The sequence below is a fragment of the Myzus persicae genome, unplaced genomic scaffold (genome assembly GCF_001856785.1).
Source record: "Myzus persicae strain clone G006 unplaced genomic scaffold, MPER_G0061.0, whole genome shotgun sequence".
NCBI classification, from domain to species: Eukaryota; Metazoa; Arthropoda; class Insecta; order Hemiptera; family Aphididae; genus Myzus; species Myzus persicae.
Genome location: NW_019102587.1, coordinates 65,438 through 89,686, shown reverse-complemented (window position 1 = coordinate 89,686; position 24,249 = coordinate 65,438). Strand labels below are relative to the sequence as shown.

Below are 24,249 nucleotides of genomic sequence, written 5' to 3'. Positions count from 1 at the left end.
TAATATAGACTTAGAATTTAGATCCTTCTGATTCTCATGTACAAAAATTATAATTTAATCATCTCTCCTAGACTTTTTGGCATTTATGAAATTGTTAGATTACAAGCGTTTTTAATCATTCTCTCGTAAATCAATGTTACACGGTGGTATTTGACTATATCTTGTTATATTATGGTGTCCAAAAATAAAGATATCGACGGTGAATGACAATAAATAAAAATTGGAGCTAAAATAATATTTTATTGTTCCCTATTATATTCTTTGTGTTTCAGTTTATCCCACAAATTATAATTATAATGTGTATAATGTTTTGTTTGCATTAATAAAAAAAAAACTTTTAAGTTCATAATCTTTTTCGTATTACATACTCTATACTTATTCATTTTTCTAACACGAGCTTCACCCCCAATCCTATGAATAATATACGTGGGCTTCCTTTGCATTAATATACAATATAGGTACCTATCACAAACAGATTATATCGTGATCTAATCGTTTTCAAACGAAACTTAATTAAATGTTATCCTGCGTATGACTCAAACCCGGAGGCTTCAGCTGATTGCTCATTGTTGTATTGTTGTATTAGAGACCAACAAAAATGAACAATGCAAAATCGTCCGAGCATACGAAAAATATGTACAAGATTCCGGAGCCAAGCGAAGTGGAAACAAAGTACAGAGATAAATTGCGCAGAAAGTGCAAAGGTTAGTAAACATATTATACAAATGAACTGTACGGTGGTGTGACGTTTACAATACTAGACTCGGGAAACAAACTAGTCTATGTATAATTTTCAGACTGCAAAATGTAATTACAAAAATAAGTTTAATATTTTACTATAGTTTATACGTAATAGCCGAGGAATAAAAATTCAAGATCTGAATGTAATAATAATTATACTTAGATTACTTTTTTTATTTCAGTTAAAATGAGGATTGCAGGCTATGTAATAAATTTTCGTCCTAATAGCAGTTTAAAAGGAGCAATAAAAAAAATAACAATTTTGAGACGTTAAACTGAAAACGAAAAACAATAAATATACCACTACGCGCCGAGTCTATAGAAATAAAATTGTCGTATCCTATAATACTCCTATAGTCCTATATTCCTTACAACATAACGGCATTGGTATAGTATTCAAATTCTAAAGTTTAAAGTATTACTTTATGTTGCATTTTCGTAGTAAGCAAAACAAACACAGTGTATATAATATAATATCAGCATCTACGAGTGATGTGTGAAAAACAAACAACAATTATTCATTCAATATATTATAGCAAAATATACAATCCAATTACTCGTATATAGTTGAAAATTGCAGGAAACCAAACACCAAAAATTTAGAACTTTTAAATGCTCAATCATATATCAAATTATATTCGAACGTATAACATCGAGAGTCTAGCTGGTGGTAATCACTCGTCAACGATCGGTGATATCTACATTATCACATTCGTAATCTAATATTTATAAGGGATAATAGAAAAGCCGTTATCAACTTTCAAAAAGTGCACATTTGCCTACCACCGTGTATCGTTACAATGTTTTCGAGGAAACTTCGAGACGGTAAAGGTCTATACAATTCCAATAATATCTATATAATTTATGTTGACATGGCGCGTGACTATAATAATTGTTTTTCGAATTTTTCCTCACCAACGACGGAGTGGTTCTTCTTCTTGACGTTTCGATCTGGGCACTGCTGGAGGTGGTTAGGAAACATCGTGCGGCTGTATTCGATTTTTGCAACTAATACTTGTACATTTCGTTTGTAGATTGGATTCGTTTTCTTAAAAAAAAAATGTGAGCCGAACGTTACTCGGCGATGTTGTGGTGTACAGGGTTTAGCGAATGATTACTATGTTTTACGTCATGTGATCGTAGTTGTGGTTATTATTATTATTAATATCGTTTGCAGGCATCATCACCCGGGCAGACGACAAGTGCAAGGCAGCGTTTCAGAGCAGCTTCGACACTTGCAAGAACTCTGTACACTGGTCCGTGAACTGGGCCTTGTGCTGGCCCATGCAAGTCACTTTCGTCTGCAACCTTGCACCTCGTGAGTAAAGCTTTGGATAAACTGCATCATTTTTTTTTCATCCCTCTGTCGGTTATTGCGATACATCGTGTTTAAGAACCACACGCCTAGTTAGGTAAATATAATAATAATTATGCCACGTCTGCCATTGTATATTATTTGAAAAGAATAATACGTCATAATAACATTATTGCCAATACAAAACTCACTAATATAAATATTAGACGGTATACAAATGACAAATTCAAATAAATAAATAGTACCGACTACTTACGAGATTTTTCATCAAATAATTTTTTGATTAATATATAAATATAATTCAACAATAGTTGTACATAACTTTTTTATCAATCATCACCCATTAAATTGGGTAATAAAACTTTAATGATAGTCGAGTATATGTTAATTTTTTGTTAAGAGGAAATTTTACTCACTATTGCGTTGTCTCCGTCTAATTAACGCTTAGCATATTTTACATTCAGAATAATCCATTTCAGTCTGTAAATTTTAACATCACAGTGAATTAATCTATTATCAAATTTAATGGTACCTATTAATATAAACATTTTTAGAGTTTAATTTTCATGGGGGAACTGGATACGAGTGTTCAGCCAGCGGAATCATTATATACTTACACTACACCATATTAATGTGTTATCGTGATGCAGTGTTTGGTGGCGGAGACGTGTGCAATTCTGGAAAATCGGTAAATTCCGGTTTTGGCAAGGGATACGTGTACCTGACAAAGTCCAAGGACGAATTAAAACGAGAATTCCTGCACGTAAAAGTCAATTACAAGTTGAACAAAGTGAAAATAATGGTAATGTCAGCTCATTCGGTTAGACCATAATTCTATATAGAGCAGGTGTCTTACGCTACTCAACTGTTCTACACGCGTTGCCATCGTGAGGAGGCGAGTTGAGGTGTATTCTAGTTATTTATAGATGTAGGCAAATTACATTTTTGATTGCTTTCTCTCAGCCACTACGGCCATATGCCTAAATAATCAATTTTCTTTTACAAGGTATAAATATACATATTATACGTATCATCCATTTAATAGTATTTAAATTAAGAGATGACCAAATTTAATTTTACAATCAAATCTGCACATCTTATTATGGTGGTGTTTGGGGGGAGGGGGTGGCTAAGTTTTTACACATTTGGCCGATCTAACCTTGAGAGAGATAAACCGTTTTAGCAAATGTAAGCGGTTTATACTTTATATACCGTCCACGTGATATTCAACCGAGGATCACGTATACCGTTCGATTGACATTGATCGTCCTCCCCGTTTTCATAGACACTACTTTTAGCGCTTAAGAACTAATCACTTGCTCGGCCGGAGTAGTTTAAATCAAAAATAAGTACGCCAAATCGCTATGAAAAACCAATCTCAATAAGTCGCACAGTAAATGAAAAAATGTGAGCGTTTAATCTTGTGAATGCGAACTAAATTCCTAAATCTAATGGATTTCGAATGCCCAGCGATGCGTATCGTTCTCACTCAAACGGTCTACAACTGCGTTCACGCACAAATGGTCAACAAGTTTTTGAATTAAATTAAAATAATAATCACATTCGCCCAAATTACCGACTGCTGTCCATCGGCAATAACAATAATAATAAACCCTTCCAAGCCGTCAGAACAATTGTTCATATTGTGCATTGATCGGTTATTGAACGCATATACTATACTGAGACCATTATCCGCAAGTATTATGCTATTGAATTTATTATAAAATGTATCTGCGAGTAATTCGACTTAAGCGCCGTGTTCATACTGCAGCCTGGGACTCGGGAATGAATAAGAAACAAATAGGTACCTACGCAAACGGTGGTTTACGACATGTAACACGTGTAGGAATACCAACATATTTTTGTCTAAATAAAATCCGAATAGAAACCAATGCTTAGGTTCGGTATGGATTTACAATTGGTTGGACGGGGTAGGAAGTGGAGCCGGAGACACTGATTCGTATAAAGTATACGCGTATAACGACATCACGTTGGCCAAAGAAAAACATTTGTATCATTCGTAATTCACAGAGGAATTTACTGCAACGCAGGTACATAAGGTATACCAACGCGGCGTATACCTGGCATTGTACCTCTATAAATAATGAACATCGTGTGCAAAATGAACGGAGACATTTTATTCCAATTTCGAAAAACTCGTTTATTTATTTAAAATGTCTATCCGCTGTTATTCTGGACATTTCGAACACAACGATAACCCAAAATAACCGTTTCTGCCACTGCATTATTAATATCTCCATTTTCGCGGCTGTAACCGGTGGAACTGCGGTCGAGACGTCTGCCGCGAGATGATAATAATTATATTGGAATTAAGGCTAGTCGATGTGGTGATCAAATGCCAATTTTTTTTTTTCGCTACTGAAACTACTGCATTACAATTATTTTCGTGTTAGGATATTTTATTTATTAAGACGTGTGAATAATGATTATGAAAAACATGCTTCAATAATATGAATTATATTTTGTATTCGTTTCCATGACCACCAAATATAATACAAATATAATACCAAGTATCAAACAAATAAATATAATATATTTTCAATAAATAATTTAATTACCGGCTGTTACCAAACAGTATAAAATTTAAAATCTAAAAATGAGCACACGTTATTATTAGGTGTCTAAAAATTAATGTTTTTTTACAATACCTAACACATACATACAAACATTTAATTAATGTGCCAATAATATTTTATCTATTCATCACGTCATTAAAACTGTATATAAGCTATATGTATATATGTTTAATTTATATGTATAGCATTTCATAATAGTTTTTTCGTTTATTTATTATTACATGTTGAGATAATAATTTTCCTGTACAACGTGAAAACAAATTTCACTGTACAAGCTATAATTGCTTTTGCTTTCAAAATATCACGGTCGGAGGTCATCGTAGATTTCCGGTCGCTTATCTTCTCGAGCGCACAATTATTCCCCGATAAAAAAAAACGATTGCGATTTATAATCACAAACAGTATGTTAATTTCATCAAGGCAGCTGTAGTTGATGTTTCGGTTACGTGCGAACCTCAAATGTATACGCAAAAACTTTAACATTGACAAAAATTATCTATGCCTAATGTGAACGTATTCCTGCAAGACGGTAATTAACCCATATAGATTTATACTCCGCTCCTATTTTAGGTTGAATATTATGTCGAACTTAATGGATTTGCTATCGTGATATTTCGCGCTAAATATTGTTTTGGGATTGAGGCTTAACTGCGCAAATCCCCAGCACCCGTCATCGAAAACCGTCTGACGTCTTTAGGTCGTCATACTCATAATTAAAGGCCGATATACTACCAAAATATAAGTATACTGTGTGTGTGTGTGTGTGTGTAACGTGATATTATTATCTTATTATGCGTAATGAGGCTTAACGCAGGAGCATGAGTTGTCCCCTCGATAAGCGGTATAATAAATGTATTTTAGTATTCGTAAAGATTAACGCACCCGTTGTCGTGTTTTTGCCCTTGTCCATATTACGACACTCAGTCTGATCAATTTCGGGACGCTTACGACGTAACCAGGGACATGATGATAGATTTCCGGGAGAAAAGACGGACGGCCGAGTTTGTGTTCGTATGCATACGCCGTCTGCTGGCGTTTTCGTTCCTCAAAATTCTGTTGGAGTGAGTGCGTCAACGTCGCCTACGAAAACGCGATCATTTATAATTATTATTTTCTTCGTCGTTTTTGTTTGCAGCAGTCAGAGTTACATGCACAAATACCTGACGGACATCGAACACGACAACACGTACGTGACCCGGTATTACCGGAAGATCGACGCCCGGCGCAAAAAGACTGGCAAGCACACGTTGCTACCCCTCAAAAAGACCGAAAAGAGCAAAACGATCGACTTAAGGAGCTACAAACTTGTTAACCGCGAGTGTGACCACCTGGTGGGTACATTCACTTTCACTTTTGTGTCTTTCCATTTAGTTTCGGTTCGGCTACCCCATAAACAAGTATAGCCTCACGCGCGTAATTTAAACGACACCTAACTAAATCGTATAGGTTTAAAGGTATAAACCCAAAATCGAATAAGTAAAACGTTTCTATAATAATATGAGTAATGTTTAAAAATAGAGTTGAAGATTCATCGGTGGTTGTAAATACAAGACCAAGTGTAAATGTGTAGTATTAGCTATAAATACACTGGTAAATCAAACTGATCAACGTATATTACCTATATTAAATAACTTTTTATTTTGTGCTTTTAACTAAAAAATGATTATGTTTTTAATGATCAAAGTACACAGCATGCATGTTGAAAAATCAGCTAGCTCCATCTCTCCCCATGACTACAATTTTTTACCACTACTGCTATATACATTATAGCGATATAAAAATCAACCGATTTTAGCACGTCTGCCTGTATCAAATGGTTCTAGATTATTTAAAGATGTTTTAAAAAATCAAAAGACAAAAATTCGGACTCGGGCATATAAAATAAAATTTTAAATAATTAGTTACTCGATTTTTATCGAATTTTATTTAGGATAGCTAATACAATCGTCAGTGTACAGTGAACAGTTTCCGTTAAATATGTTCACGAGTCCTGCCACAACAATATACACAAAGTCTCAACTCTTCAGACTCTTTGTAAATACACCACAACAAATAAACCTAACCAACTCCTATATAAAAAAAAAATAGCGAACAGTGGTGACATTGAAATAATATACATTTTATAAAGTATTGCACGATTGCAAATGACCAGTCATATTGTTTTGATAGAGGCTGGAGACGTGAGGATAAATAATCGTATCGAACGTACGTAGGAAGGAGAAATGATGTTTCATAAAAAACCTGCCGGTTTGAATCCAAATCACGTGTTTTGATATTATAGATATAGACAAACTGCATTGATTCCAAAGTCTAAACCATCCACCACCACATAAGTCCGATTTTCGCAGGTAACACTGGAATAAGGTTTGACATTAAACCGCGATGTTTCGGTCACTGCGGATTAAACCTATCCTAAAACACATCCTACGCTGTAGTCTCTCGTTTATGTAAAATACTATAATCGTATATTAAATACAAACTCTGATGGTATTTGTGTGACGAACAAACCCAACCACACAAATATGAGGGAACAATATTATTATTATGACATCATACTAAACGCATTCAAGTTTATAATTAACAAAATCCAAAACGTAATGAGTAATGACAACCTCGCGACGTTAATACGATCTCAAACTTGGAATAGTTAATATTATGTGCTAATTTAAGCTGTTTTTAGACAGAAATCTGACGCGTTTTGGTTTTTTTCTGCTACGATGATAAATTATGTCAGTATTGTGCATAGGTGTCAATCGCACGAGATTAAAAAAAAATTAAATTACAAAAATTACAACATTTCTTTTCTTCTTGATAGATTTTTCAAACCTTTAACCAAGCTCACTAAACCATACGGATTCCCACAGACATATTGTCAAAAACTCAACAAAAAAAAGGGAGAGATAATATTTAAATAAATAATGTTAGCTGTTGTTCTTAGAAAAACAAGCAAGTGATAAAACTACGGCAACGACATATAACAAATCACGCGAACATAATTAAATTCAGTGTAATTAGTAATTATTATGCCGTCCGTAAATTCAGTCTACCCAGACGAAAGTAATACATATTGTTTTATGTACCGCCGAAATGGATAAATGTACTTATAAGTATGAATTAAAATAGGTTATATAAATAGGATGGCATATAAAGTTGATACGATTTCAGTTTGATAAGTGGGTGGTAGGCGGTTGCTCCAGTTGTCGAAAACAGTTTTTTACACGGATGGGCTGGTTCTTAAAAAATCATCGATTCCGGTTTTTGTTCGGTTCCTAAAATTTTACTTTCTATAATCGACACCGGTTTCGATACCAATTCTTCTTCTAAACACTATGAAAAAATAACAGAAAATAGGAGTTAAGGATAAAATAATACATTTATAAAGAACTTTATTAATAACTTTTTATTTATATTTTATTAAACTATTTTAGTAAATGTTTTATTTAGGTATTTAGATTTTTGTTGAGAAATATCAGTATCCTTGCTTTGTTTGGTTTTAGTCTGTTTACAAATATAGATGATAAACTATATATTGTTTATTTTATATGCCTGTGAGCATGGGACCTTATACTAATAGACGGGACGTGGTTGTAGTTCTATTCTTACCAAAAATCAACCCAGATATTAAAAAAAGACTCATTAGACAGTGTGGCCTGAGAAAACCCAGAACCTATTTTTTTGATTCTCAAAGAATCGTTGAAATAGAAGAACCGAGAACCAGTACCGGTTCATCCCTATTCCCTAGTTTTAATAAGTATCCCAATTTTTAACCACTTTACATTTTTTATTAAACTTATTAATGGTAGATATTATAATATAACTTAGTTTGATTTTTTATTATATAGTGTATATAAACTAAAGAGGAGTGATTAAAGATGGAAATAACAAGATACTAAATTATCTCGTAAGCTAATATATGAATGTATGATCCCGATGCAAGTCATCGTTCGACATTTTAATAATACGAACTATGATGTCATGGCGTCTAGGATAGGCAATTTAGCTACACCGGTGTCATGGGTATCTTTCCGTTATCAAATTATAATAATACCATTATGGATTGTCAAAAAATTTCCAAGCAAAATATTATAAATCATTACACATTTATAATTTATACATATTAAAATATTAAAATATCATTATATCTATAACGACTGAATACATTTTTCATCGTAACCAAGAATTGTACGAAATATATTTGTATTTTCTAACTATTTAATTATGATAAACAATGTCTTTTTTTTAAATTTCTTTTTAATACATTATTATTTATAATAACTTTTTATCTACAGAAATTGAAAATATATGCAATACCTAACCATTAATTAAAGTAAATGTTATCATTGAATCATGCTCAAACAATTACATTATGCTATATTCACATAATATTATAACTTGAAAACTCTTAGGTATAGGATATATTATATAAGATACTTCTTACGGGTTAGAATAGACTCAAATTTACTTACCAAACATTTAAACCCCGCACTACACTATTATACAATGTTATATCCGTTGTACGTCGACAAAAACATAGATTTATCGGACGAATTTTCAAGCGAAATATTAATATATAAAACTACAAAAGTGACTTCATATAAGTACAAGTTGAAACGTTGTAAATATATTAATAATAATAGTCGTAAGCAGTAGAATGACTTCTATTATAGAATTCAATTGACCTATATGATCGTAAATATTAATTTATCAACTATAATATTATGATACATATTTGATATTGTTATGGTAATAATAATTTATATATGTTATAATCATCTCCTTGCAAACTTATCAATAGCAAGGGTGTATCCAAGGGGGGAAATATTGGAGTCCAGACATTTTTAGCTACGCGAGTTATGAGCTTGTTATTTGGAAATAAAATAACTGTGGGTCAACTTGTGTATCCTAGGTATAATTACATCATATTTTACCTCCAAATGTCACTTATATATTTTATAATTGATGACTGATGACTATAAAATGACATTTTCGATTAAAAGGTAATTTAATATTAATAATCTAAAAATGCAATGTTATCGAGAAAATTGATTCAACACACCGTATTTCTTAAAGGTAAAATAAATAATTATTATAATAGCAATATTAATATATATTATATTATCTTAAAATATCTTAAAATATACCTATAGAGTAATGTATAGGTGACAAATAGTCTTCGCTCAGAATCGTTATTTGTGTGTAACGGTGTATTATTGAATTCAAGTTCAACACATAAATTTCAATGACTTACTCAATGGCGAAGTAAAGTAACTATAGAGATATACTCGACACATAATGTACCTACAGCGGATCGATTGCCTACTTCAGCTACTTTCCCACATATTTTTAACGATTGAAGGCGAAATAATCTGAATAGTCCCAACGTAAATTAATCTAAGACTATATGGATTTAATATAGATATTGAATAGGTACTTTGGTTAATTATAGTATAGGTAGGTACTGTGTTCAATTCATGTATTACTGTTTCAGTTAAAATCATTGGTAAAATTGGTGTTTGAAATTATCGCTGCCTCGTCGTTGGTTTTATTGGACATCGTATTTTACGAGGCATTAGACGTAATCAAGAGACACGCAAAAATCGATTACTTCCAGACAGGACACCACAACCTGTACATCAAAGTCAAAGGCACCGGTATGATCGCTAACTTACTCAGGTCTGTCGTGGATCGGTTCAATTTCAGGAAAAACATCACTGTTAACCTTAGCAACGAAAGTTAGTAGAATACTTTATACTATTTAGGCTACAAAGGGTGAGTATATCATCGTAATCGTCACAAACTATTATGCATTTTAGTATGCAGATCAAACTTACCAAGTATAGCTACTATTGCACAGCGTTTGGAAATATCGAACGCTCATTTATCGTGTTCATATTTTGGAAACGACACTAATAACATATACACCGTGAACATGAATAAAATTCATATTTTTAAGAAACTTGGACGACTTTAGGATGTTCGAATGAAATTCTTTTTTTTAAATTAATTTTTCTACCATTATCATGTAATTATATCGAAATGTTATCTATATGGTAAACATCAACCGATTTTTCAGTCTTGAGTATTTGTAGAAGTTTTAATTATTTTGACTAAGAAGAAAGGTACTTACAAACTGTACAAAACGCTAACCCAAACTGCTATTACAAATTTGAACTTCTATTTAAGTGTACCCAGTGTAAAATATAGAGTCTAAGTTGCTTTAAATATATTTATATATTTCCATTTACATATTATACAAAACTGGCTAGAGTCCAAAGACAATAAAACAAAACAAAATAAATACAAAATATTTGATAATCAGGTTGTGTAGTAGAGACAACAACATAAAATAACATTTTATCAATTAAAAATTAAACTACGGGTCCTGATTGGCAATGGGTATAATCCTGGAATAGGTAATCAATAATCACTCTATAAATGCAATATAAAACTCATCATATTTTTCACCAGTGATCAATATATAAAAATAACAATAACCACTTTTTAACTTCTATTGATTTCTAGAGGTTTTATTTGATAAATCACTGTTGTTTCTTCTTTTATAAATATTGTAGATCGTATAAGTATTGGTAAACCACTTCTATCCTGGATAAAAAAAAACCTATTTGAGTAATCAAAGCCCGGTTTGTAACTTTAGTTCGACATGTTGTGGTATTCCTCGGGGTTGTCACTTCCTGTGAGGTAATAAAGTCCCTCATTTTGATGATGACACAAAAATAGTTTGGACTATTTTAAAAATCAAAGATTGTTAACTATATTCAATAAATTTCAAAAATTGAAAAATGTGTACTCTTAAATTGTGTTTATGTACATAGTACATATTTTAAAAACGTCTTCAAAGCTATATTAAGCAATGCATGAGTATATGTTATATCATTACTTTAAAAGTTATAGATTTAAAAAATAATACAAAAATTATAATACGTTGTGAACAGAAAATAGACGAGCTATCAATTTCCAACTTGTTGAGTATTTTTTTTTACTTTTAGTGTTCATATAAACATATATAGAATATAACGATTACCATATTGCCGATTTCCATATTGCTACTTTAACCATCCAAAATAATCATAACATATAAATAAATAATATTTATTAAAGAAAAATATATACGATCATTATTTTATGATAAAACAATCATATTAAACAATTAATGCTTAATAATCATTTAATAAACGCAATAAGAAAAAAACAACAATAATCTAATTATATTGATATTATAGTTACCTATTATTAGAATTATAATATTAATTAATAATTGTTATGTACCTATACGGCTAAGCAGTCACACAGGACACAGCTAATACAATCAGTATTTTTCTCATTGCTATGTAATGATTTACACAGCAAATAATAACTATTTATTATATTAAATAATGTAATGTATTGTGTATATATATATATATACTTAGATAACCTATTTTAAACGTAAACAACATAATAATAGACAATTATTATTTAAGTCTACCTGTAAATTGTAATATAAAAATATTATTCGTACACCACGAGTGTTGAATGCCGAATACCCTAATAGGTAGGTAATTGAAAATTGAAATAATACCGAAGTCTAAGAGAATGAGAAATTTTAACATATGAACATTAATATATGATATAGGCACGTTGACAGGAAAAACAAATAAGCATATTAGCGTGGTATATATCTACATAATATTTCAGCTTAAGTACTATAAATTAGTGTCTAATTTAATTCTTCGTCATCGTTAACTTTTAATGGTCGTCGTTAAATCCAAAGGAATTGTAATATCGCATCTTGTGGAAACCAACCCGTGGTACTAATGCCTAGTACCTAACTACTTACCTACTAAATATTATCATCCGTAGAGATAGTATTAATTATCCGACATCATTCGATGACAAATATTAAGTACGTAATTAGTTTTATGTCAAGGTATAGTAGGTACGTCGTGTGTGTATACATTTTTAAAGAAATGTAGACGTAAAACTATATAACACTGCGTAATTTTAAGTACATACACATTATACGATCATTAAGACAGCCGACGAGTGTATATTTACCTATATTTAATACGTCACATAAAATGTGCGTGGTGCCTTTGACATAATATAGGTAGACAATACTAGTATATTATAATAGGTAATATTATATTGTACATCCGATGAAATCGTAAATGCACATTACGTATTTTTTACTACACTTGGGCTGTGGGTAACACGTCGACATACCAAAACCTAGACGATCAAATCATTAGTCATAACCATTGTTGCGGTGCCTATACTCTATTCAAGTTAAGAAGGAATATCGGCGACCAGTTTTCATCAAGTGGTGGTCAGGCAGCATCCGTTTGCCATCCCCACTAATTACTGTACTCCTACTCATGGTTGGCCGCCGAGGATTCTTTTTAACGAGAAGAGTATAGGTGGCACACTTGCACAGTAGAAGTGGCCAAACGAGAAACCTAGTCTTTAAGTAAAGTTTAGCTAATAAAAGAGTTGTTAAAATTGATGAGTAGTGAATAGTTATGGTGTATTATACAATATTATAATAACTAATATCTTATACATATAGGGTTGCCACCTTTGAAAGAAAGCAGCCCCAGAGACAGGCCGATAAGCAAAAAAAAATGTCATCCGCTAGACGCTAGTATACACACCAGTACATAGTATAATCTATAATCTATAGCTTAGTTGAAGTAAAATGATAAGTAATGAAATGCAAACAAAAAAATATTTATATAATCAGTAATCACATATTTTATCATTCAAAATTGCAAACTATATTATAAAAATATGATTAGAAATCCCAAACAAGAAAAATTATTTAAATTTAAAATCATACTTAACATTATTTGTTGCACATTTTAATAATTTTTACCGGAAACTAATAAAAAAAAAGGCATAATAATAAAAACAAGTCTATTTAAGACTATAAATCGTATGTTATCTTATCTTTATCTCCGACCCGGAGAAAAATTCTCAGAACCCGGAGCCCGTAGATTTATACGTAAACCCGGATTCTCTGGGTGAAACCCGGAGAGGTGGCAACCCTATATATATACATATCACATATATAGTATACACAAGTCTGTTAATGTGTTATGGGAAATGGGAAAACGACATCTCCCGTTTACTGTACCTATCGTATTATAGACAGTCACGCCACCAAGGGGGGTGTCAAGGGCCCTGCCGCCTGGCTCCCTAAGAAAAGTAAGTAGCCCTGAACTAGCCCCCTCAATTTTATTTTTTAAAATCTTAAATATTATGGAGTTTAATTGTCCGAAATCCCAGATATATATTATATATTATTATATTTTATACAGAGTACCTATCTCTGTATAAAAATAATTAACAATCGAAAATTCTAATTGAATTCCAAGATTTGATTTCATAAATATTTATTACCCTACAATTTACCACAATAATACGTCTTATAATAAACTGAAAACTGGAAAACCTTAGAACCACTCAGGCTGTAGTTGAATCCAAATTTATATACAATATATAATTGAGAACATTGTATGAGAAATATCTTTTTTATTTTTTTTGATATTAATAATAAAAGTTTGTATTGTTTCAAAATCTATTATTTTTGTGTTTTTCAAACTTGAAAACCCTTTTTTTACTTCCAATATCAAAAAAAAAACATAACGTCACAGACTCTGTTTTCTTTTTTATGTGGTGAAAATTGTATTTCTTAGTTATGACTGTGTCCTCCTCGGTTCTTTCCCGGACAAAACAGTTTTTGCTATGTTGTACATATTTTGGAACACGAAGATAATACATGTGGGTATAACTGTATAAGTGTATAACACTCTAGAGTCCTCTTAAACATATTAACCAATTCAGACAATACATTGTTGAAAGTAGTATTTTTTCATAGATTTTGTTATAAGAAGAGGGGGCAAGGGTACAAAAAGCAGGGAGTAGCCAAAAATGTTGGTCCCTTATAGGAAAATGTCCGGCTACGTACCTGTTAACAGAAACTATATTTTATAATATAATATAGACAGTAGACACGTCATAATAGTACATACGTAATATCAGTCATTACCACGATGTGACAATTAAATATAATAATTTATATTGTAAATTTAAAACAATGCAAAATTTGATATTTTTTCACATTTTACGCTAAGAAAATAAAAGTTGCAATATTCAATATTCAATTATAGAACGACGATCGCAAAGCGGCGCCGTAAATAGGCAACTTACAATACACCACTTAGTTATGTCTTATGTACCTTCAGTACATTAGAGGACGCCACACCCGCATGTGTTGTTTAGCCTAGTTACAAACGTACAACATAGCAAAATCTGTTATGCGCGGAATAGAACCACTCAAGCTGTAGTCAAGCTCGGCAATCGAATTTTTATTCTATTAAGAGAACGTTTACTACCCAACTCGTTTTTATTTTTTCGATGTCGCAAGTACAAATAAAGTTATTCAAGTTTAAAATAATGAATTTTTAAACAATAAGAACTGTTCTTGTAACTGTGATATCGAAAAAATAAAAATGATGTTGTACAGTAAATATTCTCTTGTTTGTAGCGTGAACATTTGATTTCTTAGCTTGAACTACAGCTTGAGTAGTTCTATTTCGAGCAAAATAGTTTTTGCTGTTGTACGTTTGCAAGACGGCGACAACACAAGCGGGTGTGGCGTCCTCATAATACTAGATTACATTATTATTAGGTATTTTATTGTAACATACCAAACATAAAGCAATGTCTACAAACCACATAAAAAAGCATCGTTAAATCCTGGGTACGTATAGTACTTTATACTACTCGAATAAATACTCGGCACGGGGACACTTGTCAGTTGCCATCAACACTTACATTATTATAATTTATAAATTTATAATATCTCCTATAGTCCTATCATTAGAATATTATAGTGTAAGGGAAATTATTTATGTGTACCAACTTATATATACAGTGTGTCTCCCAAATCCGCATAAGTTGGACGCGTATTACTTGCACAAGATTTACGGCACGTTAATGCTGGTGTTCGCAATGACCGTATTTGCCGGTTACTCAGGCCGACTAAAACGACTGATCTGCGCTGTATTCTTCAGGAAGAGAGAAAAACGACGAGTGCTGTACCTGTACAACGAGACATTAAGGAAGCGAACGGCATTCTTCAGGTATATGAAGCAAAAGGTGTCGAAATTGGCACGCGAAAACAAATTATCGGTTGGTATCTACTTCCTGTGTATAGTTGAAAAAAACTGTGTTTACTAGACAACAATAGTTATCCACTGCAGACGCAATTTAATGGGGGGGGGGGACAACTTAAGGGGCAAATGTGATTTACAATGCATAAATTATTTCCAACGCATTATAGGTAAGTTGTTTATTTAAGAACCATCGAATTGCGTTGTCTCTGAAACTATGTTAGCCAACATTCATTAGGCACGTTATCTTTCATTTCCATTACTTCTTATTATTTAGGAAGATCTTGACATTTTTTTGATGCTGAGACTTAAGTTCCCGGCATTGTTCGGATGGCTGGTGTGGTTTCAGTGTGGTCGTCGAAAATGTCTGATTTGTGGAGAACCAGAAACGATTGCCGGCAAACAGTATGGTTGCAACACCATTGGTTGCGTTTACATACACTGCGAACAGTGTTGGAAAGATGTTGGTATCTGTTATGCCTGTTCAGACACATTCAACAAAGAAGATAACAAATACAATTTAGATATAGATACTACTGCCGAGGGTTATGTGGACACTGATTATTAGAAATATAAATTTAACATTACAGTTCATTAAAAACATATTTTTAATTTTAATATTGTAAAAATGACAACTATGCTAATAAAAAAAAAAAAAATCAAGTGTTAAAATAAGTTACAACTATTAAATTATATTTAACGTAATACTTGTTAATAGAAATCGATATCGTGAACTTTCTATAGATAAATTTACTATTGTTTATATGCTACAGTGAGATTTCTCTACTATAACCCCAGAGGAATCAGGAGAAATTACAGCTTTACAGAGATGATAGTTTATATATTTAGAGATTTTTAAAAGTAAATCATTAAAAAAAGTTTCACTGTATTACACTACTTGCTTTTTGCAATAAACTACTGCACACAAACCAAAGAAACTAAATTCTATACGAATTATTAAATGATCCACTTACAGTATTAATTTTTACAAAAATAAATATAACATGGAGAATAAAACATCTCTGAATAAATTTGCAATTTTCTTTTATATATATATACATAATATATCTGTGTATATATTTCAATCCTCAATGATTATAAGTCCAGCACATAATTTTTTCCTAAAATATAAAATTCAACAAGAATAATAGTTCAATAGTTGTAAAATAATATGTAATATTTATAATACAAACCTATATTCACGTTCAAGACTATAATATTCATCTACAAAAATATCCTTTAAATTGTATTCCAAAGTAAATACTGCTTTATTACAAATCCTTCTTTTTAATACCATTGAGCCTTTAGTTTGTTCAAAACGTACATAATCAATCCACAATCCTAAAAATATAATATTATAATGAAAATAAACTTCAAGGTTGTTTTTTAATGTAGAAAATTATACAATTTATACATGTGTAGGGCAATAAGCATAAAGAATATTATATTCATTACAGGGCTTTTTGTCATTTAGGAAAAACCATTTAATGACTGTAGTTTGGAATAAGATTAATAAGAGGCTATGATATGTTTTAAATTAATTTAAAAATAAAGACCTAGGGCCGTTGACACATTATAGTTCTAGAGATTTCTATAATTTCTTTATAATCTGAGAGTTGCTATGATTTTGAAGAAGGCTTCTGAAATGGGAGTAAGTTTGTTGGGCTATAATTTTAGTTACTTAAGGAATGTGTTAACATGTATTTTTCATTTAGTTGTACACACTGCTGAACAAATTATAAAAATTTTGGGTATGACATAGAAGCAGCTAAACTACATTTTATTTTCAATTGTTTTCCATTTTTTACTTTAAACACACTTTTTATCTAATCAAATTGTTTTTGTTTATGGATAATTTTTCTCAAAATTTAAACTTCAAATAATATTTTTATATTAGATCAATACCTACAGGTAGGTTAGCTGCTTCGTGCTACACAATAAATTTTTCTATGGACATAATATTATTCCTATGTCAAATACCAAGGGCTTTCAAAAATATGAAATTTGCTATTAATCGTAATAGTTATAATAATATAATGCTTATTTTATCATTTTTTTCTGAATAGTGTAGTTTTGTCTAGATAACTTACGGTCTGGGAGGAGCATGCCTGATATAGCCCCACTAGAAGCCGCTATTACCTTGTGGCGTAACTAGCAAACATGAAACGTGTAGTTTTTAAAAATAATCGATTAAAAATGTATAGTTTATTTTGAATGAATAAATGAATAATTCAGTTTTTTCATTAATTACATAATCATATTTGAGTTATAAGGGCAAGTTATTAAGGTCAAACACATCCTAACTCTAGTTATGAATCGTGATTTTTGGTTGGACTACTTGTATGATTTGTAATTTTGTATTTTTATTTTTTTTTGAGGAACCCTAAAGTATACAATTTGATTAATTTAATAGAGGAAAGGGTTTTTAGTCCTTACCAATGTTATCTTTGCCAAACAAAGTGCATGCTTCATCATACAATTTTCTTGCAGTATCTAATTCAAAATCTGATTCCTCAGATTCAATAGCTATCATTGTTAAATACAATTTACAACATGGTGGCTTTAAGACTTTTAGCTCGTTGAATATTTTTCGAGTAACATCTATGTCCTCAAACTCTATACACCATTTTAAATATTTAGGTCTGATTTCCATAGAAATATTTTCGTATGATATATTTGATCCTTCTTCAAGTAATGTTCTAACCTATAAAATATGAACTGATATAATAATTACACATAATATTGCTTTTATATTTTATAATGTTATTAATTTATGTATGAATTTATCATATATTTCACTTCAAATTAAAGTATCTATGGAATGATATTTTTACTATCTGACTAGAGCAGGGGTCGGGAACCTGCGGCTCCGGAGCCGCATGCGGCTCTTGTTAATGCAACCTGCAGCTCTTTGGATAATTATCAATAAAAGCTTTTTTCAGAAGATATTGAGAGCGGAAATCTTGATCATTTTGAATCTTTGAAAGAGTACACGGAAAGCTCAGGTTGTATTATTGATTTGGAGTATTTTAAATTGGCCATTCAATCCATGAAAAATTCGTTTAGTAGACGTTTTGAAGATTTTCGAAAATATAAATCTACGTTGAAGTTCTTGACATCACCACTCATAGCGGATACTGGACAAATTAATTTTCCATTGTTTCCATCTGTCGACAAAAGACTATTTTCATTGCAATTAATAGAACTAAAAACCAAAGATCTTTGGTCTACAAAATTTGAGAATTTGAAAACGGATATTGAAAATCTGGAAAGGGAAAAAGGATTTTTAGCTGCGAACCATAAATGGACGGAACTCGCTAAATGTCAAAAAGAAGAGCAAGTTATATTTGACGTATGGAATAGTCTTCCCGAAAGTTTCAGCCAATTAAAAATGGTCGCTTTCGGAATTTTGACCATTTTTGGATCTACTTACATTTGTGAGCAAACATTTTCAAACATGAACTTTATTAAGAATAAATTAAGAAATCAACTGAATGATATCAGCCTTGATGCTTGTTTGAAGTTGAAAACTACAGACTACTTTCCAGAATTGAATAAGCTGTCTGGAGAAATTCAGTGTCAAAAATCCCACTAATATTAAATAGATACGTTGTTTTGTGTTTTATTGTGTTTAATTAAATAATATTATATTTGTATAAACAATAATAATAATAATAATAATAATGAATTAATGAAAAAAAGTTTTTCTATATTTTCTAAATTTAAGACGTATTATGTATTATGTTTTTATTTTATTGCCTACTAAAAAAAAGTTGTTCAAACCTGTGCGGCTCCCTGGATATCATAGTTTTGTATTTTTTTAAAAGAATGGCTCTTTCCTACGAAAAGGTTCCCGACCCCTGGACTAGAGCCTGGGTCGCATGAAAAATCGCTTAACATTTAACATTTAAGGAATCAATAATATGATAAGTCCCTTAAGCTTGATTTAGTGGCCTATGATTGGTCCATTAAATTGTATTTAACCATTAAATTAATGTATTTTTCATGAAACCTGGCATAAGTGTATTGTTCATTAGATAACAATTAAACAAATAATAATAATAAGTAGAAAATTGTTTTACAACATAATAAAACCCAAGGAGAAAATTTTAAATACATTTATATAATTTAAACATTAAGTAGATATTGTGTTTAAAAAATAAATTATAAAATAATTAAATATCAGGAGGTGAACCACAATCAGTTATAACTTATATTATATTATGAATATATCATTACCATATCTGGACGCTTATCTCCCAAATATCTAATTATCATCTTCCATAAAGGTAGTGAATTCTCCTTCAATGAACGAACACCTTCTTGAAAAACATTCATCAGCTTATCTAAGTTGTTTAATTTCAAATGAAGCTTTAATAGTTGTATCCAAATATGTTGATCATCTCCAAAACACAAAACAGCGTCTAACAAAATATCTAACTGCTCTGCATTTATATAGAGTGCCTAAAAAAATAATTAACAGATACAACTTATTGGTTATTATTATTATTACTATACACACCTATTTAATAATTAAAAAAACACTTTGTGAAACTTGTTCAATGTTAAATAAATAATGGATTCTTTTATTTTCATTAGAAAATAATGTACTTATTGAAATATTTTAACAGAATTTAAAGAAACAATCTTTTATGAGTATCATAGTAATACAGCACTTAGTAAATTAATTGATGTGTTTAAAATGTACCAAAACCAAAATGATTTTTAATACATATCTATGTAAAATACCACAACAAGTAGAATATTTGAAATTAAAATACTTAAAAACTTTCTATTATAATATCAATTAATACTGAAACAGTAATAAAAGCCACTTCAAATAATTAGGTAATAAAGAGTAATTCCATTTATTTGCATCGTGTGGTAAATGTAAATGTAAATCTTAGCATCGTGATAAATTTCATACACTGGTACAAAATTTTTCTATTTTATGGTATTATGTTATAATTTTTAATAATTTTTTTATCAGGACACTATCTTAATCAGTATGCATACTAGCATTTTACGCAAATTATCACTTAATGTAACAATATAGGTTAGGTTAGGTTTACGTAACAATATAGGTTTAGGTATAGTATTCAGCTGTATGTATTAATTTACACATAAAATAATTTTTAAAAATATTCACTATTTTCTTATGCAATAGTTAATTATTTAAAGTAAATAACTAGATACCTCGATTAAAATTTTTTATATTAGCCATTCTAGTTTAATAAACCAATTATAGAAACTCACAATTAGAATAATAGAACAAGTTAAAAATTATAAAAATTAAAAATATTTGAAATTTTCACATACATTATCTTGACAAACGTTGATATAATCAGATAACAGCTCTTTTTTAATGGAAAACAATACATGCATATGGTCAAACAAGTCAATAATACGCTTGCACAAAAGGGTGAGTATTCCAGTGTCGATAACATCATGAGTTTTTTCCAACTCGTCCTATTAAATACAAATGTTAACATTGTACACAATATTCAAAACATTGTTTAAGGTTGTAAAAATAAAAATTACTTTGATTTTTATTTTACAAGAATTAAGCAAACTCAACTCCACTTTAAACTGTTGTAGCAACTCGGACTCGGTGATCACCTTGTTAGTGATTTTTTCATTGACTGACAGACGGTCATTGTTCAGCACGCTTAACAAAACAAAAAAGGTTAGGTTAGACACACAATGATGTACTATGATTGCAAAGAATACACCAATGTATACTTACGTAAACTCATCCCATTTCAAAATTCCATATTTCTTCAGAAAATTGCTTTCAAAATCCATTTTGTTATGGTTAATAGCTGTTGTAACTGTTTGTACATATACAAACGGAAAAATTTAAATTATTAAAGGAACAACAAGTAATTAGCTATTTTGTATGTACTAATTAATACATAATAGGAACAAAATTGTTAGTCTAATTAGTCTTAACTCTCCTAGTCTTCTGTACTCTAGTCGTAGTTCTGTCAAAAATTGATTTGTTATCACCACAATTGTACAGTAAACGAAAACATATAATAATGTGATAGACACTGAGTGTTATTCAGTGCATATAATCTCGTATATTATGGTCTATAATGATTAATGAGTAGGTATCTGAGGTATCAACTTCTAATTCAAGATATTAAATATTAATGTGTGTATATAAATAGTTTAGATAAATAAATAAATAATAAAATACCCGATATAAAAATTGTATTATGGGATCGTAAAGGGACAATTAAAATTTCTATTGCGTTGTTTTGGAAAACATATTTTATGTTCCATGCTTTTTTGGAACAAGTGGCCAGTGGAACTAAAGTGTTAAATCAATGTAGAAAAAGTGGTTACTGGAAAAATTATTATTTCAAACAAGCATTAATTTATTGGAACATTTTTTCATAGAAACTAGTGAGTTACTTACATGGTCAATGTATTAAATATAATTTAAAATATAACTTTATAGAGAGATTTACGTTATGAGAACCAATATCTAATCTATTCGCCCATTTCCCCCCCATTTATCCGCAGAACAATAGAAATCTGCACATTAAAAACAAAATCACTATAATAGTAATTCAGTAAAATTTCTCAGATTTTAATACTTATTGAATTACTAAAAAATTATCTACTTTTTTAAAATAAATGAGATTGCATATAATTAAAGAACATGACTTATAATTTTTCAGCATAAAATTGTACCTACAAACATGCAAACATACTGTTAAAGATAAAAAACATAAAATACTAGGTACTTAACTCATATAAGTATAAATACTAGAATATTTTTTACTTCGTGATTATTCATTTACAAAGAGTAATCATAGCTTATAAATATAACAATTTACAATAAATAAGAGACGGTTAATTAATATTTTATTACATGACATTTTAGGTGATTTATCATTTTCGACACTAAACTCGAGATCACCAGGCGTTATACAATAGGCAACTGAATATACGATTTATCGTAATTTTCAGCAAAAGTCGTTCTTTCCCTTATCGCATAATAATTTTTAACAAACAAAATTAATAATGGACGCGTGTAGGTGTATAGTACTCAAGTATGTAATGCAGTTCAACTGTGTATATTGTCTTCTTCTAAAATAAACGCATGTTACACACGTTTGATAGGTATAGAGTCATAGATATTATGTTTATTTGAAATGCATTCAATAATAATTTCTTGTTATATATTTAATAAATTATGTTTCCCACATTCAGACTCATCTACATTTGGATGAAATATTGCAGATTTTGCTACTTCCTATTTTGTTGACTAATTTGTATGGTTCAATTTGTAATGCGACAAACCATAAGAAAACCGTATCACATAAGTTGAAATAGTTCTATAAAAGAAAATAATGATGTATCATATATATTTATAATATAATCTAACATCTGACATCTGAGACGATTTACGATTCTCATAATTTCATGTTAAGAGTTATTAACCATCAATAGACGAATAAGTCGTTAAATAGAATTTTAGTTAGTAAACTTTAATGTATAAAATATTAAAAGTACAAACTACAAATATTTATATTATCAATTAATTGATTTGTATAGATCACGGTTTATACAACGACATAATTAATATATTGATTTATTTGAAATAAATTGTATTTGATTTATTATTCCGAATGTTAGACGTAGTGGAAAAAACTGAAAGTGCAAAAATATTAAGACAATTCCATTTTCATCACAAATCCGGTTTAGATAATATTTGATAAAAAAAAAATGATGAATATATTTGTGCAAGAACGAGACAAATTCAACAGCCTGCATAAAAAATATAAGTTATAACCTACTTGGAACTGCCTGGGTTTATTTTCCTTTTGAAAAACCAGATATCCTCTCCAAAATAATATTTTTAAATACTTAATTCTGGTTAAAATATAGGATAGCCCAAAAAATAAAAATTGTTTTTTTCTAAACAATTTTTTTAAATCGAAACTATCTGCTTTTTTACGGATCCCTTCCTTCTGGAAAGTTTCATTTTAATTATGTACCTAAGTGAAATTTTATACGACGTACTTTGATGTTCGAATTTAATTTTATAAAATCATTAATAAAAAGTAAAATGATAAATAATAATAATTTATAAATATTATTTTTCATTACCTGCTGCGATTACTACTTACAAGAGTATACCAGTGGTACCATGATGTCTAAAAGGTATCACAAAAATAGTGATCAAAAATAAAATAAAAATAAAAGTTCATTAGTCTGAGTTGTTAAAATTATAACATTTTCTATAATAGGTCATAACAATTAAAATATTGAGAAGGGGTAGCCCTCTGGGAGGGGTAATATCTCAACTTCAAGACCTTTTTCGTATATTTTATTTTGTTTTATACATTAAAATCCAGATCTCATAGCTATGAACGTGACGAGTATACCAACATCAATTTTTATAGTT

At 30.2% G+C, this 24,249-nt stretch overlaps 2 protein-coding genes across 2 annotated transcripts in view; one reads left to right on the top strand and one right to left on the bottom strand.

Moving 5' to 3' along the window:
- The window catches only part of LOC111032627 (DC-STAMP domain-containing protein 1), a 32,705-nt gene extending 16,310 nt beyond the window's left edge, over positions 1–16,395 (top strand). Inside the window, exons 5-12 of the mRNA XM_022313023.1 lie at positions 587–704; positions 1,919–2,059; positions 2,707–2,876; positions 5,578–5,714; positions 5,789–5,984; positions 10,142–10,385; positions 15,407–15,846; positions 16,105–16,395. Of these exons, the coding sequence (XP_022168715.1) occupies positions 587–704; positions 1,919–2,059; positions 2,707–2,876; positions 5,578–5,714; positions 5,789–5,984; positions 10,142–10,385; positions 15,407–15,846; positions 16,105–16,395 (1,737 nt within the window). The remainder of the gene's footprint in view (positions 1–586; positions 705–1,918; positions 2,060–2,706; positions 2,877–5,577; positions 5,715–5,788; positions 5,985–10,141; positions 10,386–15,406; positions 15,847–16,104) is intronic.
- On the bottom strand, positions 16,364–22,033 carry LOC111032623. The gene is made up of 7 exons (XM_022313021.1): positions 21,574–22,033; positions 21,369–21,495; positions 21,147–21,296; positions 20,067–20,291; positions 18,264–18,531; positions 17,021–17,168; positions 16,364–16,948 (listed from the first exon to the last, which is right to left on the bottom strand). Exons 1-7 carry the CDS (start codon positions 21,630–21,632, stop codon positions 16,909–16,911), a joined length of 1,017 nt encoding a protein of 338 aa, XP_022168713.1. The 5' UTR covers positions 21,633–22,033; the 3' UTR covers positions 16,364–16,908.
- Between the last annotated feature and the right edge of the window lie 2,216 nt (positions 22,034–24,249).